Source organism: Ursus americanus, chromosome 2 (assembly GCF_024610735.1).
Source record: "Ursus americanus isolate L20-20 chromosome 2, mUrsAme1.1.p, whole genome shotgun sequence".
In the NCBI taxonomy this organism is placed as follows: Eukaryota; Metazoa; Chordata; class Mammalia; order Carnivora; family Ursidae; genus Ursus; species Ursus americanus.
Window position 1 is genome coordinate 37,638,480 of NC_142128.1, and position 24,804 is coordinate 37,663,283.

A 24,804-nucleotide genomic window follows, 5' to 3' on the forward strand; every position below is an offset into this window, starting at 1 on the left:
AAGCATTGCAAGTGGGTGTGTAAACTGATACAATCTTGACGGAGAGCTATTTGGTAAATGACAATAAAATTACATATCCACCCATCTTTGACACAGCAATTCCACTCCTAAGAACTTATCCTAGGGATATTGTCACAAAATGATATGTACAGGTTATTCACTACAGCACAATTCCAAAGAGCAAAAGTCACAAACAATCTAAACACCTATGTTACATAAATTACATAAATCATGGTATATTCATGAAAGCAATACTACTCAGGTATAAGACAGAATGAGGAAACTGGATATGTATTTGGAAAGTTCTCCAAAATGTACCATTGAGTGAAGAAAGCCAGATTCTAAGCAGTGGTATACCGTACACTGCCATTTGTGTAAAAGGAAGGGAAGAGCATGTATATTGTGTTTGCTCGTCTATGTGGAAAGAAACTCTGGAGGATGAAACTGGGGATGAACTGGGTCAATGGCAGACAGAATAAAAAGTCATTTTACTCTATACCGTTTCACAATTAAGAAAAAATTTTGAAACATGATGTGTATTACCTAATCTAAACTAACTAAATAGAATTCTTTTTTTTTTTTTTTTAAAGATTTTATTTATTTAGTTGACAGAGACAGCCAGCGAGAGAGGGAACACAAGCAGGGGGAGTGGGAGAGGAAGAAGCAGGCTCATAGCAGAGGAGCCTGATGTGGGGCTCGATCCCGTAATGCCAGGATCACGCCCTGAGCCGAAGGCAGACGCTTAACGACTGCACCACCCAGGCGCCCCTAGAATTCTTAACAAACAATGAATTAGAAACAAAACCCCAAAAACCTGTGCTGGCGAAATGCCTCCACAGGAAGCTGGTGACTGGATGGGCTTAGAAACGTGAAAGCAGCCCCAGCTGGGACTCATCTGTCATGTACTTAATATTCCAACTCCAGCAAATAACTGTCAACTAACCAGGAACTGGGCAATGGCCTTAATGAAGAAAACGCGGTCTTGTTCAGTCTCAACATCAGAAGGGATGTCGGTCTGAGGTTCGTATCTTTCAGAGAGAGAGAGAAAGAGAAGACAAGTTAATAAATTCAAAGTCCACAAAAGAGAAAGTAGGCAACTGAGAGGTTCTAACAGAAAGCTCTCTGAGTCCCTGGCTAAGGTAAGAAGATTAAGAGAGACTAAAAAAGCAGCATAAAATGCACCCAAGGGTGTAAATCCTCACCTAAGAACAAATTTAAGTGATTTCAAAAATCAAATTTGGGGCTCAGTTTACAAAATTATCTCAGACCTCAAAGCTTAACTAAAATAATTAGAACTATCACTCTGGCTGACAGCCCTTGACCCACGGCTAACCTTGACCCAGGGTTAGCCTGAGAAGCAGCAGAGTTACTGGAGTTCTTCGAGTTACTGATGACCCACCAGGGGTCAGCAGACTGCAGCCCTTGGTCTCTTCCTGTACAGCCTGCATGCTAAGAAGGGTTTTTACATTTTTAAAGGATTATCACAAACAAAACACATGGAACAATATGCAACAAAGATCTTATGTAGCCTGCAACACCTAAAATATTTAGGATCTCCTTAGAAAAGTTCGCCAACCCTGAATCATATTAATTTTTCACAGAAAATGAAATCTGAATCTAAATGATTTCTACTTCAGTATAGTCATTACAGTGTATGAAGAGATCCTGGTCACTCCCTGACAAAAGTGAGAGCGTGAAGAGGAGTTTGGACCAGTGCCCAGTGTCAGCTTCTAACTGAGATATCTCCTTTTACCATTGTCTGGTATATTCCCTTCTCCCACAGCACTCTCTATACTCAACTGATTTTGAAAAGGTTACAAATGAGTCTGTCAAACTCAAAATTTATTGAACTCTTCCTTTTGCTTCACCACAGTATCCAGTTTCAATAGGTGCCTATTGAATAAAATATAGCATTCATTCTTAGACCTTAATAAAGTACATTTCTAACCGTTTCACAAGCCAAAGCAGCACTTCAGACACAAGTCCAAAATTCGGTGTGCGGAAATTTTCCATAGAGATATGGCGAGGGTATCCCAAGGCTCTCATCATCTCTGTAAAATCTGTCCAAAGGTAAAATACAGTTCAGTCAGTTCCCCATCAAAGAGCAACTACTTATTTACTTAGATACTTTCCTTGCTTTACCTTTTTATTCCCAACGTATTGACAGTTTTAGGGATTATTGATCAAGTCTCTAAGAGGGAAAGTAAAAAGGAGATGAACGTTACAATACATAATCTCCTTCCTGAAAAACATTTAAGTTCAATGGGAGGAAAAGGGGGAAGATGTAGATTACAATTGGGTTTAGGGATTGGCTGTGAATAGAATTTTTCTCTTTGGTATGGCATTTCCCTCTTGGATATCTTTCTCTTTACCACTCAAAATGAGAAATACCTGGTTTTATAAAATGTTATAAAGAAAAAATACTTTGGAACTCCTGGGTGGCTCAGTCGGTTGAGATTCTGGCTCTTGATCTTGGTTCAGGGATCTCAGGGTCACAGGATCAAGCCCTGCATGGGCTCCACACTCAGCAGGGAGTCTGCTTCTCTGCCTCTCTCTCCGCCCAGGCCCCCTCACAAGCACGGGCGCGTGCTCTCTGTCTCTCTCAAATAAATCAATCTTAAAAAAAATACATGTTCAGTGTTAACGATGGTTATGTTTAGGGGTGATGGTGGTAGGGCGAAGTTCACCTGAGTTATTCTGGAGTTTTCTTTTTTAATCTTTTTTTTAGATTTTATTTATTTGATAGAGATCGAGAAAGCACAAGCAGGGGGAGGGGCAGAGGGAGAAGCAGGCTCCCGGTTGAACAGGACCCTGGGATCATGACCTGAGCAGAAGGCCGACACTTAACCAACTGAGCCACCCAGGCACCCCATCTTATCTTTTTTAGTGAGCATATAGGACCTTAATAACAAATTTTAAATGTTAATTGCATTGTATTTAAAGAAATCTTAAAGAGACCAGATGAACCATACAGCAATATTTAGATTTTCTTATAAACCAGAACAAGAAACAATAATACTAATACTTGCTGAAACCGGAGGTTGTGGTCACTAAGCTTTAAGAAAAATGGGAAAATGAACACAAGAAACACGTTTTGCATTTCCACAACATGCCAAGATCTACGTTCAGTGCGCTTCTGGCTATATATAATGCCTGTCCTTGCTCTTCCTGAAGGTTTAAAACATCTCAACAACATTCACAGAAAAGCTACCTGGGCACTGGAGATTAGGTTGTATCTCACCAGGCAACAGAAAGTACGAGCAAAGAAAGGAGCAGGGGCACAGAGGGCCCTGTCACTGTTTTTTGGTAAATGTGAATAAACTGATGGTCAATAAAGCGGCAGACTTCCCACCACACAGCCAGGCATTGCCTAAATACTTCTTCCCATTAAGTAGTAGTCAAGTTCTGTTAATTCTGCAAAATGGGGACAATTTGACTACGATTCTTACCATAAACTGCACAAATGTATGGCATTCATTTAAGGTCAAAACGTTCAGAAATCCCTTTCTTACACCTTCCTTCCAGCACAACTGCATTTAGTGTCCCCTAGCAGAACACTGGCCTGGGCCCTGAGGAGGAGAGAATTTTCTCTACAACACAGAGTCACCAAGAACCTTCAAATCCCAGAGGGCATAATTCACACTATGGTGCTACTAGGTGTGTCAATAAAATGTGATGCCTCTTTCCCTAGATTTACATGGTAGAAAAAGACGATTCCTAATTGAAAGGAGTAATCGTTAATGGTGAAACGTCCTGCAATTCGTTAGAAAACTGGCAGTAAAGACACGCTGGGATCACACCAAATTGGCAATCACCTGCTACATCTATGCAGGAGGTGCTGGTTAGCCAATCAGCTTCAGATGTGCAAAATGAAGCTCATAATAAGCAAAGGATTTTTGACTCACAGAGCCACGGCTCCAACCATGCTTTCCACCCAGTTCTAGCTGCGTGACCTAACGCAAGTTACTTGACCTCTCTGTGCCTCCAAGTATTTCATGCAGGGATCACACTGCCCGCCTCACAGTACAAATGACGAAAATCAGATATTGAATGTAAAACGCCTGGTGTGTTAACAGGTGCCCCCACAGTAGTAGTAACTAATTCGTTTATCTCCATTCCACGTCCCCACTCTCCTAGCAAAGGCACTTGGTTTCCCTTCTCCTCGACAATCCCTTTAGGGAGGACGCAGGCTTTGGAAGTCAGATAAACCGAATTCAAACCCCAGCGCCAGCTCTCACTGCCTGGGTCCTTGGACGGAGTTCCCTGGCCTCCCTGCCCGGTTCCTGCTCTCTAAACACAGAACACACAGTAGTTCAGAGGAGTCAATGAAACGACGCACACCCATACAAGAGGAACTCCCTGGCGGACCGTAAAAACTCAAAAAAAAAGCCACCCGCAATTATCCTGCAGCAGTCGCTCCTCGGTTTTGTTCGTTTCTCTGAGATCTTACACTAACCCAACTCGAAAGCGGTCTCAGCGTTTAACAACACGGTAGCAAGCAGCCCCATGTGGCCATACAGATCACCTAAAATTAGACAAAATTAACACCTCGGCTCTTCAGCCGCCTAACCACACGTGGCCAGGGGCACACACAGCACCTCCCGCCAGGTCGCAGGGCTGACAACGGGCGGGGGCGCTCAGCCTGGGGGGCGGCAGCGGCCAGGGACGCCCCGGAGCCGCAAGGGCCCAAGCGGGGGGACTCGGGCTGTGGACCCGCAGGAGACAGCGGGCAGGGCCCCCTTACTGCGGAGGTCGCGGAAAGACATGGTGCTCTCGATCCCCTGCAGCCCGGCGTCTGGGCAGCTCGCCCCTCAGCGCAGACGGGCTCTATGGCAACGCACGGAGCCCTAGACGGCGCGCGGCGGGGGCCAAACAGCACGGGAGGCGAAGCGGCCCGGTCGCGCGCGTGCGCACGCGCAGGAGCGAGCAGCCTGGGGTGTCAGGGGTACGCCAAAGGAGCCTGACCATGCCGAGGGGCTGCGAGCGTCACGGCATCTGGGTCCTCTTCACACACTTTGCAAACATACGTCTGGCACTGGCGGACACATTCTGAGCACCTACTATGTGCCTGACGCTGTGGTAGGCGCTCTACATACTGCTTCTCGTTTCTTCCTCAGCTCCCTAAAATGTACGATAATGTCACGAAGCCGGGTCTCCCTCCTGGGTCCTGTGCCTAGCACGTTTCTCCCTGGCGTGGGTAAACTCGCTGGCTTCGCCGGCGACTTAGGCTCCCAAGAAACGGCAAAGGCATGAAGAGGGGAAGCCGGGGACCTGGGAAGCGAAGACCCAGGCTGACCGGCGGCGACCGCGCATGCGCAGCTCTCTCGGGCTGCACGACAGGCCAGAAATCGGCCCGAGTCTTCGGTCGCCCGCAGCTATCTTGGCAACCGAGGTCTTGGGGCGGGGACGTGGTCGTGAGCCCTTGGAAGGAGAGAGTGGCTGCGGGGGGAGAGCTGCGCGCGAGACGTGGCCTGCTCAGCTGGGCGCTCGCCTAGGAGTCCTCCCTGTCCCGTAGCCACGGTGAGAGGCTGGCGACCGAGAAGGGCGTGGGGGGGAATGAAGTGTGGCGACCCGGAAGGACGGGCCCAGAGGAGGGACTGCCACCCGCTGGCCGCCTTCCGCCCTCCCCTGGCGAAGAGACACGCACACAAACGCTTGGACCACAGAGTCCTGAACTGGAGCCACACGCACCTGGTCAGTGTGACAAGGGTGGCAGTGCTCTTCAGTGGAGAAAGAATAGTCTTTCAACAAATGGTTTTGGGACAGTTGGAAATCCATATGCAAATAAATGAACCTCCGCCCTTTCCTAAATGTAAAACTTAAAAAAACTAAGTTTTCTAGAAGAAAGCTTAGAAATGTTCTGTGACTATGTTAAGCAAGATTTCCTAAATACACCAGAGGTATGATCCTTTAAAAAAAAAAAAAAAAGTTTTTTAGGGCGCCTGGGTGGTTCAGTTGGTTCTGCGTCTGCCTTCAGCTTTTGGCTCAGGTCATGATCCCGGGGTCGTGGGGTGGAGCCTCACGTCGTGCTCCTTACTCAGCGGGGAGTCTGCTTCTTCCTCTCCTCCCCACTCTTGCAATCTTTTACTCTCTCTCAAATAAAATCTTAATAAAAAATTTTTTTAAATAAATTGGACTTCAACAAAATTTAAAACTGCTCAAGACATTTTTAAGAAAATGAAAAGATAGCCCACAGCCTAGAAGAAAATATTCACAAAACATATGTGATAGGAAGACTTGTATTCAGAGTACATAATGAACTCTCAAAACTCAATAAAACAATCCAATTAGAAAGTAGACAAAAAAAATAAAAGATACTGCACAAAAGAAGACATATGGCAAGTAATTAGCAAATGAAAAGATGCTCAAGATTATTCGTCATTAGGGAAATGCATATTAAACACATGAGGTATCACTAGGCAGTTATCGGAATGGTTAAAGCAACAAACAACAACAAAAACCCTGACAGTGCCAAGGGTTTGAAAAGATGTGGAGGAACTTTACATTCTCACATCATTGGTGAGAATGTAAAACAGTGCAGCCACTTTGGAAAACTGGTAATTTTTTATAAAAATAAATAGACATTTTACATATGGCTCAGCAATCCCACTCCCAAGTGTTTGCCCAAGAGAAACAAAAACTGAGTTTCACACAAAAACCTGTACACAAATAGCAGCTTTATCATCTCCCAAAACTTGAAACCATTCAAGTGGCTCTCGGTTTATGAATGGATAAGAAAATTGTGGTATATCCACATAATGGGTTACCACTCAGCAATAAAAAAAGAAACAAACTACTGATATACAGAACGATGGCGGAAGGCCAAAGCGTTATGCTAAGTGGAAGAAGCCAGACTCAAAAGGCTACGTACTGTATGATTCCATTTATATGACAATCTGGAAAAGATGAGAATATAAAGACAAAAAACATCAGTGGTTGCCAGGAGGAGTTAGGTGCAAAAGAATTTTTTTGGGGGGGGTGATGGAGTTGTTCTATAACTTGATCGTGGTGCTAACTACATGACAGCAGGTGTTTGCCAAAATTTATAGAACTAGGCATTAAAAAACCCCTCAATTTTACCGTATCTGAAATTGTATCTCAATAAGCATGACTAAAAACAAAACAAAAAAAAAAAACCCTTAAAAAAGCAAAAACTATTCAATGGCTTCCCATTGCAGCTCAAATCAGACTCAAACCACTTAGCTGTGTCTTCTTTTACTCCCTTTCTTCCATCTGCTCCGGCTTGCTTTCCCTTAAACACACCCACCATCCTCCTGCCTCAGGCCTTTGCACACGCGGTTCCCTGGGCGGGAGTGCTCTTCCCAGCTTCTTCAGATCTTTGTGAAGAAGCCTCTGGACTGCCCACACCAAAGAAGATGCTTCCCAGCCCCTCCCTGTCATGTTACCCTGTTTTATTTTCTTCCCAGTGTGATCTGGAAACAGCTCGTTTGCTTTTCTTCTTTTGTCTCTGGTCTGAACAAGCAAGCTCCTGAAAGCAGATACCCTCCCCACGTCCATAATAGTATTTGGCATTCCGTAGGTCCCAGAATGTATGGAATACCTGATGGCCGAATGAATGAATGAAGTTGCCTCACTTCGGTGAAAGGTCTTTGAGGAAAGGCCATGTAGTCTGTTTCCTGCCACCACCACCCCGCCCCCAACCAATGCTCTGTGCTGGATGTGATGCCCAGTTCAGGGCTGCTGTGGGCCAGGTGTTGGTTAACTCCAGACTTGTGTGCACACAATAGGCCATGGGAAGCCCACCAGTTCTGCTTTAAGTTGGGGCAAACTCTCAACATGTCCCTAAAGGGTAGCAGTCCTCTGATCCTATACTGTGATATAGTTTGGGAATCAAGACAGAACAAATCTATCACCCCTGGTTTTTTTGTGCCCCACTCCTCCTACTCCAGGGGAACATTGCTCTGCTTTCTGTCACTGTAGATTTGCATATTTCTAGAGTTTTATATAAATGGAATCATACTGGGGCACGTGGGTGGCTCAGTCAGTGGGCGTCTTCCTTCAGCTCGGGTCATGATCCCAGAGTCCTGGGATCAGGGCCCATGTTGGGCTCTGCTCAGTGGGGAGTCTGCTTCTCCCTCTCCCTCTGCTGCTCCCCCTGCTTGTGCTCTCCCCCAAATAAAATCTTTAAAAAAAAAAAAACTGTTCTCAATTCTTTGTGGTGTGTACATGAGAGTGAAATTACTGTGTCATATGTTCTGTGTTTAATTAGTTGAGAACTGCCAGACTGTTTTCCACAGTGGCTGCACCATTTTATATCCCCACCAGTAATGTCCAAGAGTTCCAATTTCTCCACATTTTCATTAATACTTATCATTTTCCTTTTTTTTTAATAGCCATCCTTGTGGAGTGAAGTAGTATCTCACTGTGGTTTAAATTTGTATTTCCCTAGTGACTAATGATGTTGAACATCTTTTCATGTACTTGTTAACCATTTGTATATCTTTTTTGGTGAAATGTCTTCTAGTTTTTCATTAATTTTTAAATTGGGTTGCCATTTCGTTGAGTTTATAGGTGTCCTTTACATATTCTGGACACTGTACTTATCAGATATGTAATTTACAAATATTTTCTCCCATTCTGTAGGCTGTCTTTTCATTTCTTGATAGTGTCTTTTGTAGCACACAAATTTTCAATTTTGATGCGGTCCAATTTATCTATTTTTTCTTTTGTTGCTTGTGCTTCTGTTACCATATCTAAGAAACCACCGCCAAACCCGGGGTCATGAAGATTTACCCCTACGTTTTCTTTAAATAGTTTTAGCTCCTACATTTAGGTCTTTGTTGTATTTTGAGTTAATGTTTGTAAATGGTGTGAGGTAGGGGTCCAACTTCATTCTTTCATATGTAGCTATCCAGTTATCCCAGCACCACTTGTTGAAGCAACTATTTTTACCACATTAAATGGTCTTGGTAGCCTTGTTGAAATCAATTGATCATAGATGCATGACTTTATTTTTGGACTCTCTTTTCTATTACATTGTTTGAGATGTCTAGCCTTATACCATTCCACACTGTTTTGGTTATTGTCGCATTATAGTAAGTTTTGCAATCAGGGAAAAGGAGTCTTCAAACCTTTTCTTTTGTAAGATTATTTGGTTATTTGGCTTGTAATTCCACATGAATGTTAAGATCAGCTTTCCTGTTTCTGTCTAAAAGGCTATTGGGATTCTGATATGGATTGCACTGAATTTATAGATCATTTTGGGGAATGTTGCTGTCTTAACAATGTTAAGCCTCCAATCCAAAAGATTTGGGGGGCAGTATTCTTTTCATTTCTGTAAGTCTTTCCTTTTTTCTAGCAGTTTGTAGTTTCCAGTGTTGTCTTGTACCTCCTTAAATTTATTCCTGTTTTATTCTTTGCTAGTACATAAAAATACAATTAGTTTTTGTGTGTTGATCTTATATCCTATTAATTAATGAGCTGAACCTTTTTATCTTTACTGGTTTTTATCAGCTCCAATAGGTTTTGTTTTTACATGTGAATTAATGTTTTCCCTATATGAGAGCCTGTCATCTATGAATGAGGAGAGGTGAAAGTTTAACTTTTGAAGAAACTCTCCCAAAGCAGTGGTACCACTTTACATTCTCCTCAGCAGTACACAAGAGCTCCAGTTCTTCCACATCCTTATACTTGGTATGACCCACATGATACTCCATCATCTACTTATAAGGCAATGGACAGTGCAATTTTTTAAGTGACTTGCTCAGCGACCCAGAACCACCTTCTCAGCAGGTTCAAAGCACTGGCTCAGATCTCACCAAGTCTGTTCCTAAAGCCTCATTTCCCACCCATGGAGGAGCCAACTGAGACCTCAAGAGTTCACCCAGGGAGTGACTTTCCAACCTGCAAGAGCTGAGTCTGTTTCATGTGGCCTGTCCCAAGCCAGAGGATCAGGGACCTCCCCTAGTGTTCCACCCCCTTCCCTTGCTCTCCACCCACCCTGCCCCAGCCCTAGATATCATCCTCTCCCAAACTTGGGGGTCCAGGAAGGCTGGGAGTCTTCCGTTTGACATCACAGAGCTGGTTGCCATGGGAGACCTGCAGACCCAGGCGGGGGGAGAGCAGAGCCCTGCTGCACAGGAGGCCCAGCCGCTCCTCCCCCACCACACTGGCCCTCCATGGAAGCCTTGGTCTGTGCGTTCTCTGAGCTGCGCATAAGAGAAGGTGCCGGGCTGCAGGGAGGAGTGGCAGGAGGAGAGATGCCCTCCTATCCTGACCTGGGCCCAAAGCCACCAGAGTGGTCTCAGGGACATGCATGCTTGGGAGAGGGGAATGGCCACCGGTCTAGGCTGTGTGACCCTGGACTGTGTGATCCCGGACCCACTGTGCAATTTCTGTACTGACACCGGAATGCTCTTTCTAGGGTAGGGGGCAAAAAGGAGTGGTAGAAAGGGCTTGAAATCCTGAAAGAGATCTTTGTGTCACGTCTCAGGCTTCTCAGACCTTCCTGTTGGTTGGGAAAGGGAAGAGGAGTAGTATGTTGGGTGGGGGTTGGTGGGAGGCAGGGGACTGAGCCCATTTGATGGAAAGGTAGGCCGAGGCTCATCAGCAAGCCACGAGTGGAGCCCATCACACGAGCTAGTCTTAGAGCATATGACTGTGCTCTCCCTTCTTGGCTGCTGCGGCCTGCCAGCCACCACCCTCCTGCTCTCCCCTCTGCAGATGCAGTGAGCTGGGCCCGAGGACATCCCAGCCACCCCGACACACCACCCAACATCTATGAGGGGGGGCTGGGGGCTCAGCAGCAGCAGTGCCCCAGTGTCCAGGGAAGCAAGCCCAAGAACTTCCGGCTGCGCCACCTCCGGGGCCTGGCTCTCTACCTGCCGGGCCACATGCAGGCTGCGGGCCAGTGTGAGAGCCACTGGTTGGGCCGGCTCATGGCCAGGGGCTGCCTCCCACGGCCTGAGGGCATGGCCTGGCCCCTAGACCTGCCACAGGGGACTCTGGGCCCAGGTAACAGCCACTACTCACACCTTCCAGAAGCTCCAGTGCCCAGGGACAGCCTCGGAAATACAGGTGAGCACCTGTCCAGGTGAGGCAGGGCTGGGGATAGGAGGGAACGACTCAGGGAAGGGTTGGCTGGGGACTCAGATGGACCGAGATGTGCCCTTCTTCACTCCCAAGGTTCGGGGGTTCCTGTCCCACCTCTGCATTCAATGAGGGACCTTGGACAGCTCCCCACCATCACCTCTGCTGTTCCCCATCTTCAGTGTGGCCATTTATAAAATGAGGGGGTCAATAGACAAGGGTCCTTCCAGCTTGAACCATCTGTTTCCTTCTTCCTCCCTCCCTCCCTCATGGGCTTTCAGAACTGTCCCTCCCTTCGTATTTTGAAGAATGCCAGGTTCTGGGGGTTGGGGGGGGTTCATAGGACGGCCTGGAAGCCTCCACTTGGGTCCCTTTGAGTGACTTGTCTCCCCCTACTTTCCTCAGCTTCCAGTTCCAGCGTGGACCCAGCCAAGGGTGTCCCCTCCCAGCCTAGTCCCTCCAAAGGCTTGGGGCTCAGGCCCAAGAGGTCCTGGGGGGCCTCAGAGGAGTCCACATGTCCTTTGTGCAAGAGAACCCGCTCTGGGGCTCTGGAGAGACCATAGGGATCTGAGTGCCAAGACTGGCTGTCCCAGGAGGGAAAAGGATGGCTCAGGAGGAGGCAGGTCCAGACAGGAAGGGCTCAGCCCCTACCAGCAGTCACCCCACAATGACACACCCCAGCAGCTGCCCAGCACCAGAGCTTGGGCCAGCCTCAGGAAGACTCAAGGCGGGGAGGAAGGAGGAAGTCCTGTGGGAAGAACGGAAAAAAAAAATAGAAGCCCTTGCAGCCTGTTCCAGCTCAGGTCAGCCACTTGTACCTAGTAGGCCAGACTGAGTGGAGATTTAGGCTCCAAGAGCCCGGGGAGCCCGCAGGTCTAATTTCAATAAAAGCCAAGGCCCGTACCTTCTTGTCCCTGGGTCTCTCTGTGGTGAAGTCAATGCAGAGAAAGAGCCTCTCTGAGCACCTGCCATCTGTGTTGAGAGCAAAGTTCCAGGTTGATGCCAGGGAGGATCCAAGGCACTCCCAGTGTTGGCTGAGGAGCAAACATCCTCCTCTGGGTCAGACTCCTGGAAGTCGTCCTGGATGGACAATGTCTCAACAGACCTAAATGCAAGGCATGGCATTCTGGCCAAGGCAGCAGAGGACAAACTCATCCTGGGCAGAAATGTTGGCCTAAACCCCATGCCACCACTCACTCAGTCCTTGGTTGAGTTCACTGCCCCGTGGGGACCCCTGCTGCCCTGTCCCTCCAAGCAGCATGGGCACAGCCCTTCTCCCAGCTAGCCTGGACTCCGGGCACCCTCAGCTTGGACTCCTCTGTACCAAGGTGTCTCAACCTGGACTGTGTTGACATTTGGGGATGGATCTTTGTTGTGGCTGCCGTCCTGTGCACTGTAAGGTATCTCCTAGTGTGACAACCAAGTGTCTCCAGAGTCCAATGTCTCCTGGGGGAAGGGGTGGCAGAATCACTGGTTGAAACCCCCTGCTCTACATCACTAGACCTCAGCCCAGGGGGGACAGGATGGGATGACCTGGGTTTGTCTCAATGCCCCTCACTGTGTGGCTGACTTCCAGTCCTGGCAGCCCAGGTCAGGCTAAGGCTAAGCTGGCCCCACGAGGGGCTCCTGGCAGATCACATGTGATGATGTTAAGGACACTCTGGACAGCTGGGTTCCTTCCAGATGGAGGAGAATAATCCCTCAGGCCCCCTCCCTGCCCTTGTACCCTGGTCTCACAATTGGACATTTTGTAGGTCCCTGGGACAGCAGATTCTGGAAACTTTGATCCCTGGGTGGTTTTCAGGTTGTTACAAGTGTGGCTGTGTCCTTGGGTGGTGGGAGCCTGAGTTGCAGCAGCCAGAGAGCAGCCTTAGGAGGAGGACTGATGAGAGCATGTGTTGACTGCTCCAGCTGGGACTGGAGTAGGGACATAGCCACTCAGCGGGTCCAACAGACAAGCCACTGGGGGGGGGGGGCGACAAAAAGGGTGTCTCCTCCCTCTACCACAATACGTACTGCCCCAGAAGGCCAAGGCCAGGCAGAACGAAGACAGAAGTTGCAGAGGCTGTCCCAACCACCGGACAGAACTGAGACCTTGCCAGAAGCCACAGTATGTGGTCCTTGTACACAGTTCAAGGCCCAGTCCCCTTACTTTTGGATGAGGCTGTGAGGCTCAGAGGGGAGCACAGACTACTCCAGAGTCCAGATCTCAGGATACCGAGGCTGTGGTCAGCAGCCACTGTGGTGGCCTCCAATGCATGCGTCCCAGTATTCTGGCTCGTGTAGTTCTCCTCCCCCTACCTTGAATTGGGACTGGCTCAGGGTCTTGCTTGACCATAAGATGTGGGGGAAGTGACATGGTGTCACTTCTGGCCTGAAGGACGCCTGGCAGCTTCCAGTGTGTGCGCTGGGGGAGGCCAGACCCACATCATGGGAAACCAAGCCAGTCCAGGGGAGGCCACATGGAGGGAACCACAGGCGCAGCCACAGCCAAGCTCTGGGCCCTCTTGGAGTGGATCCCTCAGTCCCAGCTCTTCCCTGGGAGAGACATTTGCTGCAGCAGACAGGCTGGATCCAAAGAAAACTCTCTAGGCTGACCTCTAAACAGTTTCCCCCTCAACCTTCCAAGACTTTCTTGAAAAACACTCAGAAGAGGCTGAGAGTGAAGCCGCAGTCCTAGCGTCCTGGGGACTGGGAGCTGATGTGAAGGAACATCCCAGACAAGCAGACACTCGTGCAAATGTGCACTGACCACCCTGGGGCACCCCCCAACCACACCCTCTCAATAGCCGGAGGGTACTGCACCAGGCCACCAGGGGTCAGTTTCAGCCCTTGCGACACTGTGTCCTTGAGGCCCGCTGTGGGGAGGCCAGCCCAGGAAGGCACAGCTGTGTTCGGGGCAAGGCTCAACCAGAACCCCCATCCTCCCAGACGCAAGCTGATACTCAGCCACACAACTGGGCAAGGGCCCCAGGGAGTCAGCTACTTACTCCTGAAGCTGACCCATCGGCACAGTGAAAACAGATGTTCCAGCCTAAGTAACCTGAGTGTCACTTGCCAGCACCAGGGATGCTGCTCGGTGCTCCCTGTGGGAGTATCACCCCCACCCCCACCCCCAGGGCTCCCACACACCCAGCTCTGCAGGTGCCTCAGGCCCTGTCCCCCAGGGAGGGCTGTCTGGATGATGTCCGACCCTTGGAGAGCGGCACACACGGACTTTGGAGGGGTCCAGACCTGGGCTGGGTTCTCTGGCCACCATTCACATGCTGAACAGCTGTGGGGTAACTCACAGTGCCTGAACCAGTTTTCCTCATCTGCCCAATGGAGTGACAAACATGACCCCCTTCCCCCAGAGTGGCCAGAAGCTCCAAGGACAGGTTGGTGGAAGCACCTGGTCCCGGGCTTGGCCCAGCCATGGGCTGGGACACACTGACGCCCTGCCTTGGGCTCCCATGCTGCGGTCCAGAGCCCCCACCTGACAACTGTGTTGAGTCCTCTATGGAACCTTCTCTAAGCCAGGACAGTGCCTCCTGACAGAACCAGGCCTCAGCTAAGGCCAAGAGCTGCCAAGAGACCCTGAGCAGCAGGCAGCTGCTGAGGACCTCCCATCTCAGAACCTGCTTGTGCTGCTCAGCTCTAGAACCTCTTCCCCATGACCGCATTCTTTGGCAAATTACACAAAACAATTGGCCCTTTCACTGGAAGCCATCCTTGGAACTTGACGGCAGACAAGCAGTTCCTGAGCTGCCCTCAGCCTTGGGGGCTAAGTCCACAGGGGTGGGGCCCAAAGTGTGGCGGGCTGGCACTGGAAAGACAAGATGTGACCAATTAAAGTCTGTTTATTTGTAATGGGACAAAACACTACAATCTGTTCAACACGGGGCTGGACACTGCAGTGATTGGGGGCAGGGAGAGAGGGGCAGGGCGAGGCCTCTGAGCTCGATTATGAATGTCCAAGCAAAACCTTCCAGAAGACTCTTCCTTACCCCTTGGGGCAGAAATAAAAATCACACAATCACCGTTGATTCAGATGAGATAGAACACCAAGCTGGGCCTCAGCATGATGCCAAGGTCAGTGCAGAGTGGGGACAGGTCAGCAAGAAACGGACCTCTCCCCGAGAGGCACCACCAGTCAGGAGGTGGTCGAAGGAGGAAAAGTGCTTCTCAGGGCCAGCTCGCCCTCCTCTCAAGAACACCTTTCTCCCACCCCGAGGGTGGAGGCAGCCCCAGGCTGTGCAGTTCTGAGGGAGGGAAGCATGGCAGTCACTCCGGGCCCCTGCCCGGTTGCTCCCCCTTCTCCTCCTGCTCTCAGGCTGGCACACCATGGCCATGGCTCCGAGACACTGCAGCAACACTGGGCATGACTCTGCCAACCCCCTCTACTCCGGAGGGCAGGGCGGGCAGCAAGCAGCTTTGGGGAATGGGGGTGAGGGTGACGCCAGAAGCGAGTGATGTTTGCACGGTGATGCTCGCACGCACACTCCCTGGCACTGACAGCCTCTCCTGTCTCTGCCTTTGGGGATTGAGTGGCTGCAAGGCACGCGACAGCTCCCCTCTCCCCGCCCCAAAAGCCAGGCCCCACTCGATCAAGAGCACTCTCAGCTTCCTCCTGTCTGCATCTTGGAGCTGTAGCTCATGGACTTGGGCGGCTGGGGAGGGGGCCCCCGGGAACCTCACTGGCACCTGTTCTCAGTCCAGCTCCAGAGGGCAGCTCAGCTGAGCCAACATCTGCCATCTGATGGGCAGTTTCGTGCTCTCCAGGACAGCATGAAGCCCTCAGCAGGAGGCCACTGGAGGACTTGACTGCCCATGTCACGGTCTAGGCCCCAGAGCTTTGTGCTTGGGTGAAAAGCCTCCGGGGTCTGCCCACCATGTGACAGCCCCTCACAGAGAGGCAGGGGCTGCTCCCCACACCCCAGGCTTCTGTGGGCTGGTTTTGGACAAGGATCTGGCATTCCCTTTAACCCCCCCCCACCCCCGTTGTTCTGAGGCTCCTCTGTCTTTAGTGTCAGGTCTGTTCATAACACTTGGGTTCCTCCCTTCCAGCAAAAGTTCATTCCGGGTTTGGAGGAAAGAGCTAGAAGGAACGGGCAGTCAGGGGAAGGGGGCAGAGGAAGAAACAGACCACAGTGAATGCCGCCACACCCCTGCCGGCCAGTGGGGCTGGTGCACACGCTCATGGAGGCAGGGACCAGGGCGCAGGCCAAGGCGGCGGTTTCCGGAGGTTACCAGAAAAGGAAGGAGGGCTGGAAGAGCCTGCGGGAAAGAAGAGGGGAGCAGGGGTGAAGGCCCCCAGGGAGATGTCCTGCGCTAGCCTGCACAACCTAGCCTGGAGCACAAGCCCTCCAGGCCCAGAGTCCCTCCCAGTCCCCACAGAAATCAAAGCACAGATGGAGGGATTCCAGCCCAGGTGGTCATGGAGTATGGCTGCGTGAGTTACCCCCACCACTAAACTGCTCTGGGCTGTGTTCGTGCACTAGGGGGTGGGCCTTGCAGTCCCCATGACCCCCTGCGGCTCGGAGGTCTGAGAGATCAGCTCCCTGTGGCACTCATGGCACTCGTAAGTGGCTGCATCTGAGCAAAGCTCTAGTCTACCAGGCACGTGTCCCAAGCTGCTGCTGTCAGAGCGGACCTGGGAGCTCGGCCACGACACAGAAGCACCAGAAGCCTCTCAGGAGGGCAGCTGAATGGTTGGGGGTTGATCTTTTGGTACCTTCTCAATTTCTGAACCATGTGAATGCATCCTTTTTTAAAATGTAGTTCAGGAAGTGAAAAGACAGAAGCGTGGCCAAGGGCTCAAGGACTCTGTTTTCCTTCCTAAAGCTTCTGAAAGTCAGTCAGGCTACCTCAGCTCTTGGCACTACTTCCCAACACCCCTGCACAGCAAGTGCCCATTCAGGCCCTTCTGTTTTCATGGCTGAATGTGCCACAGTCTTCTTTTCCTGGTACCATCATCCCATTGGGCTCTGCTCCCCTCTTCCCCACACCACCTGCCCCAGCATACCTGTCAGAGACCAGGTGTGCCCCGCGACGCTCTGCTCCGAGCCCGCGTAGCACCGGGCCTGCAGGTGGGGCAGGCCGATGGGCCCAGCAAGGGGCCACCAGCTCCTTTGCAGATGACAGAAGTCAGATGGCCAGGAAGGCGGGTACTGCGGGGTGCTGAAGGGTGGGGCCTGACGGCAGCTGCCAAGCTGGCGTCACATGGTCCGACTATACTCAATGCCACCCTTGGTGGCAATGCCGGACCACGGCAGGAAGCTGCAGAGCAGGCTGTGGGCCTGGCGGTAGATCCTGTGCGGGATGGAGCAGGGGCTCAGGTTTGCTAGTGCGGAGCCCAACTGCTGAATGTAGTCCGTGGGGCTCCGTTAAGGAAGACTCCGACTTGCCTCGCCTGCCCACGCACCCCTGGATGGCACTGTCAGCAGGGGCCCACACGGTCATCTGCAGGACTGCGTGCAGATGCCACACCATTTCTGAAGGAGACCCAAAGCCTGCTAAGCCTCTGTGGAGTGCCGAGAAGCCTCGTTAGCCGGAGGGGCGTCCACTTTGCAAAATAACGGCACACGGTGCAAGAGGAACTTCTGGGTGAGGCCTCAGGCACATGGACACCTGGACCAAAGCTGATGGACAGGGGCTGGGGGCCAGGGTGACAGGTCTGCTGGAAGAGCAAGTGTTCCCAGTTCCCTCCCTTACTCAGTCATTAGGACGGCAGGGCCTTGTCCCCGTGACAAGGAGGGGGTCCCATCTTCACAGGGACTGGAAGGCCTGTAGGGTTTTGGGGCACACTTCTCCCTCCTGTTTACTCCCCTGTGATGTGGCTAAATCCTAGCCTCACTCAGTTCACTCCCTGCTCGCTCTTTCTCACAGAGTGTCAGGGGCCACACCCTCTATCAGGAAGTCTCCTGGCCTCCCTTCTTCCTGTCCCAGCCCAGAGAGGGTTAAAGAGGAGGGAGCAGGGGAGGGACACAGCTCTGGGCACACAGTCCTCAGGGAAGGGAGGTCTGAACCCAAGCGCTCCAAACAGCCAGCAATTCTTTTTGCTCCCCTTGTGTGTCTTCTCCCCAGCCGGCACAAGACCCTCTGAGGGCAGGGGACCCATCTGTTTGGTTCGCAGTTGTCTCTCCTGTGCACCTAGAACAGGAGGGTCTCAATCAGTATTTGCTGGATGGGTGGATCATTGGCCAAGAGGGTTAAAACTCACACCTCATGCCAGCTGAAGTCTGAGGAACACTGAGTACAACCACATCTACCCACAACACCATCTGGTCAGGAAAAACGTGTCCAGTGAGCTTGGCCTCGTGAATCATGTGAAGGCAACGTGGCTCCATCTGGCGCATGGGCCCTGCCCCTGCGAGTCACCCTTGTGGTTGGGAAGCCTCATCCCTCACCCCTCAGAAGTAAAGGATATAGGATTGTCCAGGGAGGGTGGCCGCCGTTGATGTAGAGAACATAGGTGAAGCCATCTTTGAGGACCCCTCGGATGGAGTAGTAATAGGGAAGATAGTGATGTTGCTTAAAGTCTCTGTTTTCGTAGAAGTTTATTGCTGTGTTGTTGGTGGTGAGGACGTGCAGGTAGATGGCTTTGCAGTGGTCCTGGGCAGTGGTTGATATGTGATCCTTTAAACTCTCAAGTAAAAGAGAACCTGCAGGAGAAGGGGTGACAGTCACACACAGCAGGGCAGGCAGGGAGCATGAAGCAGACAGGGACGTGACCTTGCCAGAGATCCCTACAGATCTCCCTGCCATTGTATCAAAGATGGAACTCCCATAACCGCCCTGTCAAAGCCCCTAAAAATCCCACGGCCAGGTGGAGCTCATCTGCTGCACACCATCGGGCGTCTGGAACCACAGATGGGGACCAGGTAGTTCCCTCGCAGGGGCTGGGCCTGTGGTGGAGACTCACTAACCTTTCACACAGCAGAAAGAGCAAATGTGAGCCCGGGAAAAGGTAGAACAGACAGGCCTGGGTCACACAGGAAGACTGCTGCCTGTGCGGCGGAGTGGGGGGGAATTTGGAGAAAGGCCTGGGCACAGCTCCCTGCATGCAACAAACATGTGATAAATGGCAGCTGGGACTATTTTTCTTTTTCTTTTTTAAAATTTCATTTATTTATTTGTCAGAGAGAGAGAGAGAGCACAAGCAGGGGGGAAGGTAAGCAGAGGGAGAAGCAGGCCCCTCGCTGAGCAAGTAGCCCAAGGTGGGACTTGATCCCTGGGATCATGACCTGAGCCAAAGGCAGACACTTACCCGACTGAGCCACCCAGTCGTCCCTGGGACCGTTTTTCAATTATGTTTTCTACTCTTAATCAAGAACATCTTGTGACCAAATATAAGCCATGTGTGTGGTGGCAGGTGTGGTAAGAGGTGCCCATTCCCTGACGAGGACATCTGGGAGCGTTATGAATCTGATCAAGTCAGATTTGGGAACAAGGACATTGCCCAGAGACCTGACGAAAGGTGCAAAGGGCACAGGTTGAAGGCCAACGGAGTGGAGGTGGGGCAGGGAGACCTCTGGGAGGGGTGGGAGGCTGAACATCCCCGCAGGACAGGGGGATGAGGGACATTTATGGGCTGGTCATCAGCACGTGGGAAATGACTGGACATGGTGGCTGGAGCACATCTGCCAAACCCCACGAGCTCGGTGCCCCTTACCTATGCCGTGCTTCCTGAACTCCTTCACTACTCCCAGACTTAGAATGTACGCAACCTGCGTGTCAACAGAGAAACTGGAGGCTAGAATATCTCCATCCTGAAGAAAAAGTCAGACATAAAGGCCAGTTAATGGCTGAAGCACCTGGTACCTACACAGGGCACATCTTACCCACTGACTCAACTATGACACGTGGGTGGGGGGGCTGAGGTGGGAGTGGACAGAGCAAAGGATAATGGAGAGTCATCCCCTCACACACGCACACCCACACGGAAACAACAGGGTGCAGGTCCTTGTGGCACAAACAGCTAAACTAAGGACACACAGAATGTCGCTCCTCTTTAGATGTGTGGTGACCTGACAAGGGGTGAAGGCAGAGCGGTAACGGGGAAGCGACTGTGCCATGGGACACGTACTGGACACTCAGGACGAGATGAAGTTTGAAAAGGTTTGCTTCAAGGATCCTACGCTGCCCCCAAGCGGTCTCTGAGTCACGGGAGTGGGGGCCCAAGCAGCCCCTCCACCGCCCTGTGCTGCCCACGTCAGGCAGAGCGCCGTGCCGCGCCACCCCTCGCCTGCCTCCTGGTTCTGGAGATGGAATTCCAGCCTGGGAGGCTCCTGAATCTGACCATGGTGCGGACGAAGTGGAAGAAAAAAGCTCAGGAGGAAGCTGGGACAGAAAGTCACTCTGAAAGGAAACTACCTTCGCCAGAATCTAATTACGGGCAAAATGGGGTGTACTTGAGTGGGTCTGGTCTTTCAAAGGGAGATGTCCTCCTTGTTATTTCAAAGAAATAACCTGAAGCTGAACAGTCAGAACCAGCTGCTAGCTGTCAGTGGGTTTTTTCCTGTCCTTGGAGTAAACACCCACGTGACAAACACTACTCAGTTGTGAAGATGACCAAAATTACTAGGCAGAATCTTGACCCAGAACCACGTGGAACAATGTTGTCTGTGGCTATGACCTCGCATCTTATTCTACACTCAGAGCAGAGCTTGCTGACATGAGGCCCACAGACTCTTGGGAGTTCCTACATAGATCTCGGAGAGGTCTGTGAAACTGGGTGAAAAGAAACTATAACTCTATCTTCACTAACTTCTACCTGCAACCCAGCATGTCCTTCAACCAACCACAGCACTATGAGCAGTTTCTACAAACCACTGATCTTCCCAGAGCCCCTGACAACTTTGGGGGTTCTCAGTGTATCATTTACACTCCTCCCTACTTTGAAATAACAGTCATTATGAAGCCTGCAGCTAGGTCTCTTGTTCAATGCATGTCTCACTGAATCACCTATACCCAGAAAGAAACCAACTGGATATGAGTCCCCTAATCGGTCTGGGCTCCTAGAAGAAAGGGCCAGAGAAGAGAGCAGCAGCGTGATTTGGTCACAAGCCTTTGCAGGACCGTGCAGCGACAAGGACCACCAACTCCTCGCCACACGTACTTACTTCCTTGTGTATCTTGGTCCTACTTTTTATTTCGGCTACTATCATTCCCACGATGGCGCCCCTGTAGGTTGCGGCGAGGGAAAAGAACTTCTTGTTGGAGGTGATATCACGATACCATGAGTCTGGGTACCTGAGGAGAACAAACTGAGGTGAACCCACAGAGGTCAAGCCCTGCTAATGTCAGGCTTCACACAATGGAACCACACTCTGCCCACTGGTCCATGGCTGATAAGGAGTCTGTCCACCACTCGGACTCACCAAAGGGTTTTCTTAAAGCAGTAATCTGTCTAGACGAGACTGGGAATTTCTTAAAAATGTGTGTTTCCTTTTTAAAGGTTTATTTATTTATTTTAGAGGGGGGAGGGGCAGAAGGAGAGGGAGAAACTCAAGCAGATTCTAGGGCGAGTGCAGAGCCCAACATAGGGCTTGATCTCACGACCCCGAGATCATGACCTGAGCTGAAACCAAGAGTTGGACACTTAACTGACTGAGCCACCCAGGCACCCCTAGATGGGACTGGGAATTTCTGATGGGAAAAATGATTTTTTTTTTTTTAAGATTTTATTTATTTATGTGACAGAGAGACAGCCAGCGAGAGAGGGAACACAGCAGGGGGAGTGGGAGAGGAAGAAGCAGGCTCATAGTGGAGGAGCCTGATGTGGGACTTGATCCCGGTACGCCGGGATCACGCCCTGAGCCGAAGGCAGACGCTTTAACGACTGCGCTACCCAGGCGCCCCGGGAAAAATGATTTTACTATCGTTACATGAGAGATGAGAGTAAAAAAACCTCTGAGGACATTCTCTCTACGAGAGCAGGATGTGAAGGGACAGCTGGATGAGTTAAGACTGATGGCCCTTGATGGCCCACAGACATCTGGGTGATTTCCAAGAATTCTGTGAATCCTTTTGAAGACTGGGGTGTGGGGAGAGCTAAGTTCACAGCTGAGTGGCATTTGAGTTCACTGCACCTCCCTGGGCAGGGATGGGGACAAACCTTCAAGGGCAGAGTGTAGCCAGGGTGGCTAGGGGCTGTTCGCCAAGACCCCCCCCCCCAGGGGAGCAGGGAGAGAATGGTAAGTACAAAGCCCCTGGACGGTAACGAAAAGGCAGACTCAGCCACAGCCAGGAGACATGGTCAGGAGGGCAGGGGCACTCGGGGCCTAGGGGTGTGTGGATTTGTTTTTTTAGCTTGAGGTAGACCTAACAGGTTAGCCTGAGATGCCTTTGTTGAGCTGGGGGAGGCACCATATCCTCTCAGTGACATGGCAGACAGGTCCCCTACGTGGCTCTGCTCCACAGAGGCCACTGACCACCCACAGATGCTCAGGGCCTGAGCATCACCCGCACTCCCTCCCTAGTTCTCCTCACACTACACCAGAGGGCTCGGCTGGCACAGCAGTCGGGACATGAAGCTGCCACCACAGAGCCCACAGGACTGCAGTTCACTCTGTCTTTGGAACCTGAGGCCTCAGGTGCAGGAAGCTGCGAGGAGAGGCAGAGTCTACAGCCCTGTGTGGCTCTACCAGGCACAGGCGCCCTCGGCGGGGTCTGATCCGAGCACATACTGGGCTACTTGGCAGCGGCGGCAGGACTGCTGGTGGAAGCAGGGCCCCTCTGTGACCCGTAAAGCCGCTGCTGGCCCACATCCCCAAGAGGCTGAGGCGACTCACATCCCACCAGAGCCGTGAGGCTCGCCCGTCCCCTCCCTCCCTGCCTGCAACAGGTTAAACCACCAGTCTCAGGCCAGGACTCATGGAAATACGATGCTTGGCAGGATCTAGTTCATTTTTAACAAGGTTTTTTTTTGTGTTCTTTTTAAATAATAAATTCTTGTGATGAGAACTCAGGATTTACTGTCTGAACAGCTTCCTACATATAACCTCTACAGCAGTGCTCACTCTTGGCGGCATGGTGTACGTTACACCCCGAGTACTTCTTGATCTTGTAACTGCCAGTTTGTAAAATAAGTCTGCACCTATTTTCCCCACTACAAAAGCTGTATGTGCCTATTACGGAAGCAAGACAGACAAAACTGTAGCCGCTGATAATCTGCCCGCCTCAAACTACTGAAAACATCCTGCTACACGGTACATAACCCCACAAGCTTTTATCTTGTACATGTTCTTAAATAAAAGCAAGACTGGGATACGCACTGTTTTCTAGTCTTTTTCCACTTCTTATCTCATGTAAAAAATCCTTATCAACAAATACACCTCTCCCACAGACTTCGACCCCCCTGGCTGAATAGCGAGCACTTGCAGGCACGTACCCCAGTGTATGGAACCAAGTCCTCACTGCTACATTACTTAAGCTGCTTCTCAACTTTCTGAATTATCAACAGCACTGCACTGCACATCTTTTCAGCTACAGATTCTCAGGAAAGGCCTTCTGGGGAACTCGTGCACGAGGGATGCGGTGAGGTGGAAAGAGGCTGACGGCAGTCAGGGCCTGAGGCCTCAGGTCCAATAACAGGCAAGGTGATCCTGGGCCACCACAGCACCTCCAGGCCGCGCTGGCTGTCACAGCAAGTCTTCTGGCTCTGGCACCTGAGCTTATGTGCGTGTTCCTCCCACCCGCCCTCCACCCCTCCAAGCTACAAATGGGGACAGTGGCCGCTGCTCAACTTACTCGATGGGGAACCAGTCGCCGCACAGATGCTTCACGGTGTCTATGTCATCGTGGCAGAGGAGGCGCAGGCTGACCTCGCTGAGGGCGCTGGATGGCACCACCTCTGTCATTCACACCTGCAGAGAGGGAGGCGGCGTCAGGAGGGTGGCCGCGCCCCCTCACCAGCCCACCGAACGGGCACTGTCACCTCACGCTACTTCTTCCTCCTCCTCATGCTAACCTGCGAGGCGGGCAAGACAGGGAAGCTAGTATTGTCCCCCATGGACAGACGTCTCCTCAGTAACTGCATGGGCCGTGTCTCTCTCTCACAACAGCCCCAAGCACAGGTGGCAGAGTCACCACCACACTGCAGCCGAGGAAAGGGGGTGCCCCACCCGAGCCTGGCTCCTCCCCGGCTGGTCTCGCGTCTCCCATCTCCCTTGCGCTGCTGTTTCTCTGCTGCTGCAGAGAGCACCCCCCCACACTCCACCCCACATCCCGACCTGGGTTCCCTCTGGGGCAGCCTGGTGGAGGGGCCATGGTTGGGCTGGATTTCAGCAGAAGCGGTGCTAGCTGACTCGGCTGCTTCTCCTCCCCCACCCAGCAGACAGACTCATGGGCAGGAAGAGAGACTATGAGACACACCAAAGTTCCAATCAAGGGTCATGAGTTGCTAATAACTTTCTTATTTTAAAACATATTATTATTTCATTTATTCATTTATTTATTTATTTAATACAGGATCCTGCATTCTTATTTTTCTTTCAGCAATCTCCACACCCAACATGCGGCTTGAACTCATGACCCTGAGATTGAGAGCCGGGCGGGCACCCTGCTAACAACTCTTCTAAATAAGGAGAGTCTGTTCAGTCCAGGCTCCTGCTGGAGCAGCCTCTTTGTTTCAGTTAAAGGAATGCAAGTGGAAAGGCTGGGCTCCGACAAAGCACCTGCACCCCCAGGATTTACTGACTTCCAGAAAGCCGAGCCTGGCAACTCAGGTCCAGCAGCCCCTCGAGCCCAACCTCTAAGCACAATGTGAACAAT

General features: G+C 51.2%; 3 protein-coding genes across 12 annotated transcripts in view; 1 reads left to right on the forward strand and 2 right to left on the reverse strand.

The window, feature by feature from the left end:
* The window catches only part of IFT38 (intraflagellar transport 38), a 30,035-nt gene extending 24,469 nt beyond the window's left edge, over window positions 1–5,566 (reverse strand). For 4 of the 7 annotated variants that reach the window (XM_045783930.2, XM_045783933.2, XM_045783934.2 and 1 more), the window contains exons 1-3: window positions 4,745–4,900; window positions 1,949–2,060; window positions 944–1,028 (exon numbers count right to left, since the gene is read on the reverse strand). In XM_045783930.2, coding sequence (XP_045639886.1) covers window positions 944–1,028; window positions 1,949–2,060; window positions 4,745–4,766 — 219 coding nt within the window. In that variant the 5' untranslated portion in view covers window positions 4,767–4,900. Of the gene's footprint in view, window positions 1–943; window positions 1,029–1,948; window positions 2,061–2,142; window positions 2,192–4,548; window positions 4,651–4,744; window positions 4,901–5,061 lie in introns of those variants that run through there. The other 3 variants (XM_087871059.1, XM_045783931.2, XM_087871060.1) reach the window with 3 other exon arrangements.
* A 4,558-nt stretch (window positions 5,567–10,124) lies between these two features.
* Window positions 10,125–11,612, forward strand: C2H16orf90 (chromosome 2 C16orf90 homolog). Its single transcript, XM_087871115.1, has 3 exons — window positions 10,125–10,185; window positions 10,684–11,037; window positions 11,455–11,612. Exons 1-3 carry the CDS (start codon window positions 10,140–10,142, stop codon window positions 11,610–11,612), a joined length of 558 nt encoding a protein of 185 aa, XP_087727241.1. The 5' UTR covers window positions 10,125–10,139.
* Window positions 11,613–17,103: 5,491 nt separating this feature from the next.
* NAA60 (N-alpha-acetyltransferase 60, NatF catalytic subunit) overlaps window positions 17,104–24,804 on the reverse strand; it is a 36,504-nt gene continuing 28,803 nt past the window's right edge. For 2 of the 4 annotated variants that reach the window (XM_045783855.2, XM_045783854.2), the window contains exons 2-6: window positions 23,782–23,897; window positions 21,153–21,282; window positions 19,703–19,799; window positions 18,458–18,692; window positions 17,104–17,403 (exon numbers count right to left, since the gene is read on the reverse strand). In XM_045783855.2, coding sequence (XP_045639811.1) covers window positions 17,247–17,403; window positions 18,458–18,692; window positions 19,703–19,799; window positions 21,153–21,282; window positions 23,782–23,891 — 729 coding nt within the window. In that variant the 5' untranslated portion in view covers window positions 23,892–23,897 and the 3' untranslated portion in view covers window positions 17,104–17,246. Of the gene's footprint in view, window positions 17,404–18,457; window positions 18,693–19,702; window positions 19,800–21,152; window positions 21,283–23,781; window positions 24,002–24,804 lie in introns of all 4 variants that reach the window. The other 2 variants (XM_087871096.1, XM_045783856.2) reach the window with 2 other exon arrangements.